The sequence below is a fragment of the Anopheles marshallii genome, chromosome 3 (genome assembly GCF_943734725.1).
Source record: "Anopheles marshallii chromosome 3, idAnoMarsDA_429_01, whole genome shotgun sequence".
Classification (NCBI taxonomy): Eukaryota; Metazoa; Arthropoda; class Insecta; order Diptera; family Culicidae; genus Anopheles; species Anopheles marshallii.
Genome location: NC_071327.1, coordinates 6,309,171 through 6,321,435, shown reverse-complemented (window position 1 = coordinate 6,321,435; position 12,265 = coordinate 6,309,171). Strand labels below are relative to the sequence as shown.

The window sequence follows — 12,265 nt, the reverse complement described above, 5'->3', positions numbered from 1 at the left end:
CTTTTCATTTCTCATACAGGATGGAAATTATGGCAGCGGTGCGGTGAGTGTCTGTTTGTAAAGTTATCTATTTTTGTGATGAATAATACCGGAGAAGTTATTGTTCACGCTGCACTAACATGTTTTCTCATGCGGATATATACATAAATCATGCAATATCTTTTTCTTGCTGTAATTAGATGGAGGAACAGTAGTTTTTGTACCGGCACAGTTGTTTGACATTCAAACATAAGAAGTCTTATATACCAATACTTTTATGTCCAGCCATAACAGAACAGATTTAGGAATGAAAACATTGTTTGCAAAGTTCTTCAAATAAAGCCGTTGCGGATTGTAGTTCGGAAACGTAACCGATGAAAAATCATTATTTTAAACTGGGTTTCTCAATTCCCAGCAATTGAAATATCCATGACACGGTCCAGTCGAGACTTTCACCTGATCCTGACGAGTCGGTGAATGGTGCAATACCTTCCAGTCTATGTCTAACCAATGTAAGCTTCAATGAGACAGCAATAATGATTCAATGATCAGTCCTTCTCGTTGGCATTATCAACGATAGTCTTAGCTAAAGAAAAACTATCAACAGGTGTTCGAACACGGTTTATGCTTTGGAAAGCTATTACAAGTGGACTTTTTGGAAATATAAAATGTACCCTAGGTGGAGAATTAGTGAATAAGTGTTGAGAACGCTTATTAATCTCGCTCCACTCAGTAAAACCAAACTACAACTGCCTCGGTAAATATATTAAATATAGCTTCATTTCATCAATTAGAAAATCATTGGGAAAATATACAGGATCGACTGTTGATAGCAGAAAGATCAACAAACTACCACTGATAGATTCGCTTAAAAATTCAGAGCAATCGCAATAAGACGAAGAGGCATTAAAAATAAAGATGTATTTATGCTTAAATTCAACCGTGAAATAAAAATTAATGTTCAACTATCCTTTTATCAGCAGATCGGAAAGATCGGAAGTAATACAATATTTCCTTGCTCCCATTACAATTTTATTTGCAACAGTTTTGATAGTTCAACCCCCACGAAAACACCCAAACAAAAATAGGATGATCATTCCACTTGGGAACACCGGAAATTGTTTTAGAAAAATTGTTTTTCCTGCCATCGCCAGTGTCAAACGCTACTTTACAGCATCATTCACTGGTGCTAAAGACGGTGCTAGACACCAACCCCAACCACGTTGTTCACGCGTCCACTAAATAGCCCCCGTCGGATGGTGGCGGATCATCAGCACCGAGATTGCGTTCATCCGGTCACCTGTTGTCGGTCGTCGATCCGGTATCCGGTTACTTCACACCGCGACCAACACAGCCCTGGCTGAAGCGTTCGTGCAGTGAAGAAGCAAAGAAAGGAAACCCATAGCACAGTAACACTATGGCACTAATAAACCGATCCAAAACAACATCAACAACAAAAAAATGACGCTTTGATACGGTCGAAGGGCGGCAATGGCTTCGGGTCCGTAGGTGCAATATGTGCACGCCATACCCTTGCTGCTCGCCTTGGCGTCTTTCCGGCTGTGTGGAACTGATTTTGCACTTCGCTGAGCTAAGACATTTGCCACCCGAAAACACACATCCTGCACGGCACATCATTCGGACGTATTATTTGTCGTTGGTGGGCTTCTTTTTTCTCCCACGAGGTACGATTTTACAATTTCCTTTCCGTCTGTCACAAACTATGCTCAACGGAGAGCATGCTCGTGGAGTGTATAATCGCTTTCCTGCCTCGAGGTAGCAAATGGAGCGACATTATGAATCCGAGAAAATATGATACTCCATGTAAACCTTTTTACCCATTTCTCGAACCGTTTAGAGCATCGATTGCAAGCACAAATGGGCACGGATCGAATCGCATCGGTTTCGGTTCGACGGTTTAACGCCACAATTTCGCAACACGTTTCGATTTCGAAATACGTACGATGCGTGCGTATTTATATGGATGGTGCGTTCAGATTTTCCCACGAAAATTGCCCGACCGCAAATAACGACTACGACGACCGATTGATCATGACGATGATGATGGCGGCGAGCGGGCGCTGATACCGGCTGCCCCCAATCCTTCACCATCATCGGGGAAAAGCGACCGCCGTTTTTGCACTCTCTCCTTCTAACCAAAACGGAAAAATGGGTGTGTTCTTCTGTGCGAGCGCACACCATAAACGGACTCGCACTCTTGCTTTTGCTCCGTGGCCTTGTGGCCTACGCACCCAGCGTTGGGGCTCACCCCTTGATTGGCCCGATTGGCAAGTTTGACAGATTTGAAATGGATCCATCATCTGTTACGCCGAACAGTGCCACCTTCCGAATAAGCTTTCGCAAAAACATACACACACACACACTGGCTACTTGTAGGCGAACCATTTATAGACACATATGCCAACCCCGGGTTCTCCTTTGGCGGCATCATCGGTTGTTGTTGCGCTAGCGTAATGTGAGCACAACCCGACGCCAACCGTTCGAAACCGCGTTTTTCCAACCCACCACACCCAAGCCATCGAAACAAGAACCAGCTAATGGTGGGTTTCGTTTCGGCTAATTGAAAACCTTCATCTTTTCTCAGATCTGGACCTTCTTCGTGGCGTACCTGGGGATGTAGGGGAAGACATACGAAAGTTTTCCAACGAAATACCTACTCCATCTAGATCCATTTTCTTCGGAAAAATCAGAACAAAACAGCTACACCTTTCGCTCCATCCATCTAAATGAGCTGGAGATTGGCAGACTCATAACTATTCCCACATTCCTAATATAGCAAAGTACGATTCGCAACGGAAAGCTACCAGTGTTCGCATTGTTCTATTTTTAAAACTCTTAAAATTTCCCTTTTTTCATACAACTAAGCGAAACGAATAAAAGCACCTTTTGTAAAACATACCTTCAATTTCGGCAAATCCGAACCCATTCCGTATTTTTTGCATTGTCTTTAAAAATCTCTCCACATAAAGTTGAAACTTTTCGAGAGAAAATATGGAAAATGAGCATCGTTTTTTTTTCTTCCACATCCGTTTTGCAAAAACTGCAGAAACAGCTTGCACATGGAATGCATAATCGATAGCCAATGGTGGGTTGGGTTTGCTAAAGTTACCAGCAGAAAGTTTTCCAAGCAATTCGTACTAAACTAAAGCTAAAGCAAATAAACAGAAAAGCAAAAAACCAACAAGAATTGTTCAGTTTGCTCACTGTTAGCTATAGCAAATTGGGCAAAACTATAGAAAACAAACAATAAAAAAAACTAACCGAAAGTTAGATTGGACAGGATGGTCAATGTTTGTCAGATAAACTTGTTCTTTCATTGTTTGTTTTTTATTACCATTGAGTTTACGGAAACAAGTTTTAGAATTTGAGATTATTTTATACCATCAGTCCGGCAGTTCCATTAATAATTTTAAACTTTAGTTAGTTATTGTGCGTAATATTTTTTAAAAAATCTACTAAATAAAGAAAACACAAACCAAATTATCCTGCTTACCCTGCTGAAATCACCAGACCCGAATTCTACCCCCATAAATATCACCCCCTAAAATGTAAAAGTTACAATAAATTGGTAACTTGGTACAAAAAAAAAACGACAGTAAAAAGGTCTATTTTATCACTTCACCATCCTTGACGCACGGCGTTGGGACAGACACCCTTAGAATGAAGCAGCTGGCAAAGAGATAAGATATTAGTGTTAGTTAGTAACAACCCTAACAGACACCCTCTCAATTAACCAACTTGACGTGAAGGAAACAAAAAGTCTAGGGTTGAAAAAAATCTCTAATCATTAATAACGTACAGGTTCATGTACGTAAATTCACCGAAAAAGAGTAAAGAACGTATTACGAAATTATTATTTATACTTGCACTCACCTACGTCCAGCCAAAAATGACAAGTTCGCGTGTAAGTGACCTTGAGTTACTTAAAGCGTGAAAAATGGAAAGTTTTTCTCCCGTTCTTTTAAGTACCACTACCCATCCTCCCAATTCAGCACTCACTCAATACACCAGGGTGGACAAGGATGAAAAATTGAAATAATTTATGACCGCATTTTACTAATTGCAATTCACAGATCTCACCGTACCTTCCTTCCCACCAGATGCGAATGTGATGAATGTGATTCTGCCGAACCTGGGAAAAAAAACCTCTCCTGACGATTTTCTCGTCCACCATTAGCGTATTTTCTCGTTGCTTTCTAATTGGGGAACAAACAGGAAGCAGGAAAAGAGAAGCTATTTTTCATCCTAAATCCGATGGTAAAGACATCAATTTGCTATCTACACCCTCGTGTCACACGTCTAAAACACCACTGCACCGTAGTGGGCTGCAAATAGTGGTACGATGAGTAATCGTACAAGATCAGCTTTGGTTGATCGTGTCGTGTTCCATCGTGGTTTGTGTTTTTGGGGTTTATTCATCACCTCGAAACCTCATCCATCCGGCCAACTAATATTCCTTCCCTAATGCGCTTCAGAACGGCGTTAATCAAATGGTAATACAAAAAAATACATGCACACACACACACACCTCACACCAACCACACAAACCACCACCCACGGGGGTTGCATTTAGCACCTGCGCTTGCGTTTAAATGCGACGCACGCCAAGATGCATGTGCATAAATATATCGGATCACCGAACGCTCGGTGTGGCGTTGGCAACGGCAAACACGCGAATCGTGAAGGCAGTGTGATGCTGCAGGGCTTTTGGTGTTTTGGGCGGGGGCAGAGACTTAAACCTGGAAATGGCACTGGTAGCGTTTTACCGCCCCACATGTTTTGGCTCATTAAAAAATAATAAAGAAGCCAAAACCACCAACGCCACAGGTGCATCGTTGCGAATGCATTAGCACACCCTACACTGGTGCCTAGATTTCAAAGCGATCGTGTAATTTAATAGCGTGTTGATTGTGGTTGGTTTTGGGAGCGTCAACTTGAAGCTTTGTGCTAATACTGATGGTGCTAAAGCCGATGAGCGAACGAAATAGGTAAATGTAATCTGTTATCTTTAAAGAAAATGCCAGTCTCGAAACGTGACAAATAAACCTTCTTTCTTGTGGTTTAGTAAGAGGACATCTCTAGAAAGGCTCACAATATACTCCACGGAAACGGTCCCACCACGAAATTATTGTGATTGAAAATCAATATGATTTGAATGTATTTTTAAAGTTTTCAAAATTTAAAATTTTTAGTTAAAGTAAAAGAACGCGATTGTAGCGCTTGTAGCATTGTAGAAATCTTGTAGAAATAGAGCATTAAAATGGTATCGTTCATAAATATACCACCACGGAATTAGTTCCACAAAAAAAATTTGCCATTAATTCAATAATAATTGCTGCTGCAATTTTTTCAGATTTTAGAATTTAGAAGATGATTTTACTTTTATTAAGGGTTTTTACACATTAAAAAATAATGGTAAATAGTTAAAAATTATAGGATAAATATTCATCGATAACATTTAGTTTTTTTATTTTTAATAAAATGTAAAATAAGAATGGAAATCGTGATTATTACTCATTAAACACTAATGCGAAAACCTACTAATCAACTTCAACACCGTTCCAAAACCCGAGGTTGCACTTCAGATGCAAACATTTTGTTGTAAGCAACCTTTCAAATGCACACCGATGCCAAACTGATGCAAGCCAGAACTGTCGGAGTGCAGCGATCCTTTTGCGCTAAACGCAACATTCATCGATCAAGATCACTTAGTTTTAAAATAAAATTCCTTTCGCTTTGCGTGCACCGGTACAATCTCACTGTCCCGTGTGTGTATGTGCTTGAAAGAAAACGGTTTATACTAATAAATGGTCGCGAGCGGGCAGATGGGGGAATCATGACTGTCTGGGCAGAAGGAACCGTATAAGACACGCGTACCGATGCAATTTAGTGGCATGAGCTGAGTTCTAATGCAGAAATAGCCAAACGGAGGGGGCAACACCAACACCTGCTTGCAAAATGGGGGAATAATGATCATCTCCCCGGATCACCCCGTATCGTTCCCATCGAAGGGTGATATTTGTTTGTTGATTTCACGGAAAACTCGCGCTCCAAACGTAAGTGAGCCAGGAAAATTGAACCCCGGTGCACCCCGCGTGGAGGATAATAGGTGTAGTTTACGCAAATAAATCGATGCTACTTTATTGGATTGACGGTGGTTAAAAGAGTTCTTGGAGAGATGTTTTTGGGAGTGTTTAAAGTACCGATCCCAATCACCATTTCGGAACACACCGTAATGCTTGCTGAAGGCGACGGCGAGCTGCTTTCCCGACACAAGCGTACCCACCCCCCACATGAATAAGTAAGGACGCTGTTATTCGTGCTACGAAAAATAGCGGCGAACCATGGGCCCTTCTTTGGATGCTAAATACACTTGACTAAATCTGCACCGACTAACCTGCGGTACATGAATTATTAAGATCGATCAAACAAAGCGGCTCATCTTGCTGCTGCTGCTGGGACTAGAAGAGATAGTATACCCGTGCCGGTTCTAACACTGCCGCAGCAAACCAATCCTACCATTTAAAGTTTTTAGTCTTGGCGGGATGAATATTGCATTAGGATTATACCCTGAAGCACCGTACCGCACGGAGCTAGCGCTCGCTATGTATCATTCCGCTATTCGGAATGCAAATGTCGTACAGGCGGGAAGGATCTTTGCATATTGGGCAAAGAAGTAAGGCATGATGAATAAAACTATTAAGAGTATGCTCACTTTTTTTGGACGAGATTCCGGGAAATCATTCAAAGTTTCTGTCGGGAGTGTTAGAAATATGGTTCAACTTTGGCTTACACCGTTGACCTTTTTCAGGGACAGTGAGTGTCCGCCTTTCTGACCGAGTTGACGGGACTTTGGGAACACTTCTCAAACAGCACTTCTGAACTTGTTCAAATATTCATACTGACAAGGACTTCAGTTGACGACTTTAATCGTGCGGGGCGAGTCGCCAAGCAAAACGTTACCTCTGTGTTTGTCACGCACCACCTGTTCACGACCAAATCCAACACCAAAATAACTGACCTACACCGACATTACTTTACTGCCCAGAATGGTGGTGATGATCGATGATGGCACACACAGAAACACTAGCACCTTACCAAACTTACAACACCAAGCGGATGCGGTTCGGATCCTTGTCACTTGGTACACTGCGGCGGTTTTGGCTTTGGTGTGTCCCCCAGACCCACACGGCTGCGATGTCGGCGTGAACCCGAATTGGCCGATGATTGTTGAATGAATGAACCGAGCTGAGATGAATATGTTTGAAGGGTCTGCCAAGCCCTTCAAAAGCGAACACCCCCAAACAGGGATGCATCGTTGGATCTCTCTCTCTCTCTCGCTCATTCTCTCTCGCGCGCGCATTTGGTCATGCTGGTTTGGAGGAAGGCAACCTTGAGAGAGAATACGCGCGACAGAGCGAAACAAATCCGCACGCGAGATGGCGAGATGAAGAGCATGAGAGCACGTACACTTAATATGAGAAAGAGCGAGTAATACACGCGGCACAATCATCAGTATCGCATGATTAATCCCCCAGGGCCACCCATACCACCCACCCCACCAACACCCAGCCCCCAATCCACCCTAAGAAGGAACCACAAGTCCGGGGTTTCGGAATAAAACCGGAGCTGGAGAACAGAATGGCAACAGCGTCCTTAATGGTCATTCCCAACTGGAGTCGCCGGACACAATCCACGTCCAGCGAGAAGGACAGCTAAACACCAAAAGCTTCCAAAAAACGCAAAAACAAACATGCTTGTGGTTTTAAGGCTGTAATAACATTCGAACAAAGTTCCCGTGTTTTTGTACGGGGACATTTTTGCGGTTGCTTGGTTTCGATTGCATCCGGGAGTAACTCGTCGAAAAGTGCCGTCTTGGGTCCGGTCTGCGAGTCTCCCTCGCCGAATGTTTACACGAGACGTGCCAAAGGGGCTTTTTTGCCCCACATCAAAAGATTTCACTGAGCGAGCCACCCAAAGCACGTACATTGCAGCAACGCAAAGGTAGCGACGCACACAGTAGGCCACGCGTATGTCTGGTGAGGTTTTTTTTTTTTAATCTTCTCTTGACATCTCATCGCGATCCCATATGTGTACGGTGTGCACAACACCTTTTGGATCGTTGGCGGGCGCACACACCACGTACGCAACGAGGATGTCTGTGCGTATATATGGCAGCTGCTTGTACGTAGAGGGCCGTCGTGCACGACTATCTATCTGCAACCCACCAGCACCCCACCCCCCCTCCTCAGTGGGGTTCGTTCCACAAGATCCTTCACACGATGTCTGCCATCCAAAACATGCACGTGAGCGAGGCGTTGCGACCCCTACTATCTGCACAAAATGATCGCGCCCTCACCCAACCAACGAAACTACCGAGAGGCCGTCTGCTGTCCCTTTTCTCTTTCGCTGATAAGCTACGGAGAGGGTCAGGCACACAAGCACACGACTTGTAAACGGTTTTTAGTACCAGACGCCCTAAAACAATAATAATGTTTTTACAGCAGTATGTCGTATACGCATACGAGTGAATCACGGGCATCCGCAGAGTTTAATGTTTTCGCTGTTTTAGCCTACTAGATGGCCGTAATTTGTGGTCGCAATAAAGTACCCCGAGGCGACCAGCTTTACTGTCTCCTCTCCGGAACCGGATCTCCACCGGGTGGCTGTAGAACGTCACACAGAATGTTGGTGTTTGTTTCATTGTTTTCCTCTTTTTTCCGCGCCGTCTCTCCACTGCTACACGCTTGTTTACACTTGCGCGCGTCAAACCTGTCTCGCGCGGAAGATCGCACCCGTTTCATAACACAACTCGGCGGTTTGCTTCCTACCCCGGCTTGGTGGCACACGGCGATACGTTTAGATCGTGAACAAAAACCCACACATTAACACTGCTTGATTAACACTAAAAGAAACACACGCACATCTTTACATTCTATGCACTCGAAGCAAGGATGCTGATGACGCGCGATCCATCAAACGTGTTACCATGACAACGGGCACAGTTGCACTGGGTACTACACAAAGCGTAAAGACCAGATTAACTGACCAACTTTCTGACGGTAAAACTCTCCCCAACCTCCTTACACACCCTACCCAAACAAGACATAATGCAAGCGATAAGGAGACGCTTTGACTCGGACGGGAACCATCTTCATCTTTAAAAAAAATGAAGAGAAAACTCCCCCCCGAAAAGGTAAATGGTGTCAGAAAAATGTCTCCGGCGAACGCTAAAGGATATTGAACAAGATAAACAAAATTTACCTCATTTCCTTTGCAAGCCAAAAGTTTTCTCTCCTTCTATCGCTCTCCGGCACTCCATCCCAGCGTTCAACAATAGACACAAAAATGATGCTTCCTATCATTTTACTCCACCATCCCAAGTGGGTGGACCCAAGGTAAAATTGTGGAGCAAATGCTGTTGCTGATTGCGCGGGAGAAAAAAATCAACAACGAACTACTTGACCGGAGATTTGGATAAGCCAGCATTATCCCCCTGCCGGACGGGCAGGGGAAGTGGTTGGAGATTGCGAGAGGGGTTTACCGGGGAGGTGTCCAAAACTCCCTTACGGGTGTGCAAAAAAACAACTCAATACCACAATTCCCGGGGAAAAGATGTCGATTTCAGGCAGCTCCAGAACGACCAGAACTGCGCCCGTGTGCCGTGCGATCCGATGGTTACTTTGTTGTAATGTATTAGTTGTTTCTCTCTTAAACTTCCCTCACTCGCCAATATTATTGTTTGCATTCGTTTCGTTAAGGCGGTCGGTTCGCTTGTACACTGACCTCCACGAAGTCTTTCCAACCCCTTATTTTTCAGTCCCGTTCACACCACTACACACACTCTTGCTCTTGGCCGCTTTCGGATCCCTCGCGCTCTCTTTCTCTCACACGCACTCGCTACACTGTGGGGAGGTTTGGGGGATGACGATCCCCTTTAGCACCTGAAGGTGCACACACAAGAACTCACTTTGGTTCCTCTTACACGCCGTGTGCAGCTTCATCAACTCCCGGCCGCCTTATGCCGTGCTCGGTGTGGCAGATGATCTAATAATGGTTGATGCTACACATTATGCGCTCCTTGCACAACACAAATGCCGCGGAGGATGCGTCGCCTTCGTGTGCTAAACGTTTCTGGCGAGCCTGGCGTTTGGGCCAGTACGCTGGAGCACCAGAAGATGTTCGGTTTTGGTCCACTCCGTGCCGTGTGCGAGAAAAACGGCACGGGTAGCTCACCAATAGGGCCAATCGGGAGAGATAACCGGATTCCCATCAAGAGGAGATAGAAACACTACAAAGTCATGTACGCACTACAGTGCGTACCATAGCTACGGGGGTAGCCCACATCGTTAAGAATAACTTAGGATTTAACCCCAAGATGAATTGAAGTCCTGAAGGAAATATTTTATTGGAAATGTTATTAGATTTTCTGGGAATAATTTAAAATGAACTTAACTAAATCTTATAGCAATGTTGAAATTATCTGTATGATTATTTATAAAGTAGGATCAGCATTTCAGAAGTCTCAGAGAACACTATTATACATGAGTAATTATTGTACATGTCACTTTTATAATTATTTAAATGGCTATCCAAAACATAAGAAATAAACAGTCAATATACGCTACTGCAAACAAATATTACTATCACGCGACACACTGTACGATCCATCCCACATGACCACCTTTTTTTTGCTGAAACGCACACTGTGTATCAGTTTCTCACGTATTGAGAATGCGTGAGAAAGCAATGAGAACACAGGCCATGAATCTTCTCCACCTGGCTAGTAAACCGCTCCCCAACAGTAGAGCTAGAGAGAGAGCATCGGAGAGAAACGCCATCTCAGTAAACAACCCCCTTTTTCTAGAGAAGCGAAAACAATCCACTCACCCTTGCCTCAACCGTCTTTTGTCCACTATTTTACTCACCCTGATTTACGCACGCAGTGGGGTAAACGTTTGGGGGTCTTCTTGATTCCGTTCGGATAAACACAGTGCGTTTCATGTTTTCTCGCCAGGCTTCGCATTTCTACTTCTGTTCCTACCGGGGCAGACAACTTCAGTGTTAACCATGATTGGCACTGTTCAAAGAACTACAAAGGGAGAAAGATTCCAAGTACTACTACTCACATCACCCCAGCATGTTGCCATGGATACCATTTTAACAGTTTGCTAGACTGTTTGTTCCACAATCGAAAAAACGGAAGATTCCAAAGAAGAAAAGAAGAATGGCACCGTGGGCGGGTTTTTGCTAATTCTTATTTATATATTTTACGCAAATTACTTACACTTGTGAGTATTCTTTGGCTAGAGGAAGTTGACTGATTTGAAATCATAATTTACTATATCTATTATGCATTACTATTACCGGGATGTACCGGCTCTCTAAAGGTGCCTTTTATGAGTTTATAAATAAAAGAATCTTTTCAAATGCCACTTCACTACAGCACACGTTCGGTCCGAATGCTTGTCTTCGGGTTGAGTATTTAGAATTCCGTCACTATTTCCTCCTCTTCGTGTCGTCTAATCGGATCTCCCTTCAGTAAGGCGATTATCATACTGCAAAAAAGGTGTTAAAGTTACAAATTTGGATGATTTTTTAAAGAAACCCTCTGCCATTATATACTCACCAGTAAAGATAAACGAAGAAGATAATCAAATAAAAACCCAATCCTATCATGGTGTCTCGCAGGTGCTTCTTGACCATGCCTCGGTTATGGATTTCGGCCGGATCGTAAATGCCAATGTTCCCGGCTGGCACACGATACTGTTCCCACACGAGCCAACCCACCATGGGCAGGTTTACCAGGCACAGGATCCAATTGCCATGAATGAGCAGCAAAAAGGTCAGAAACCCATGGGCAGCCAGCTTGGGAATGGACCAAAAGTTGAGCTTCGAACAACATTCCTGTGCGTTCATATAATCACATTCCAGATCGGACAGTATAATCAGCTGCGAATATTAATAGTGTTAAGGAAATACACTGCCAGATGTGACGCATTCGGTGCGCTAAATATTAGAAAAGGATACGTAGTAAATAAGCAGAAATAGGATGGCACCCGTGATGAGCAGCGCTAGCGCAAACACCAACGTTTCCGGGAACATTTTATGCCGTTCTCTTATCCTATTTACATAAACTGGTGGCGGAAATAGCACTAGCGGGACACTTGCAACTTTCCCGCACTTTTTCGTACGCTAAACGATGTAATTTTCATACATCTTTTCGAGTCAATTACTTATATGGAAGCAATATTCGCTGCACCAA

At 43.7% G+C, this 12,265-nt stretch overlaps 1 protein-coding gene across 1 annotated transcript; it reads right to left on the bottom strand.

Annotated features, from left to right (window-relative positions):
- Positions 1-11,485: 11,485 nt before the first annotated feature.
- On the bottom strand, positions 11,486-12,105 carry LOC128714165 (protein cornichon homolog 4). Its single transcript, XM_053809041.1, has 3 exons — positions 12,031-12,105; positions 11,630-11,952; positions 11,486-11,558 (listed from the first exon to the last, which is right to left on the bottom strand). The coding sequence occupies exons 1-3, from the start codon at positions 12,103-12,105 to the stop codon at positions 11,486-11,488; spliced, it is 471 nt and encodes a 156-aa protein (XP_053665016.1).
- Between the last annotated feature and the right edge of the window lie 160 nt (positions 12,106-12,265).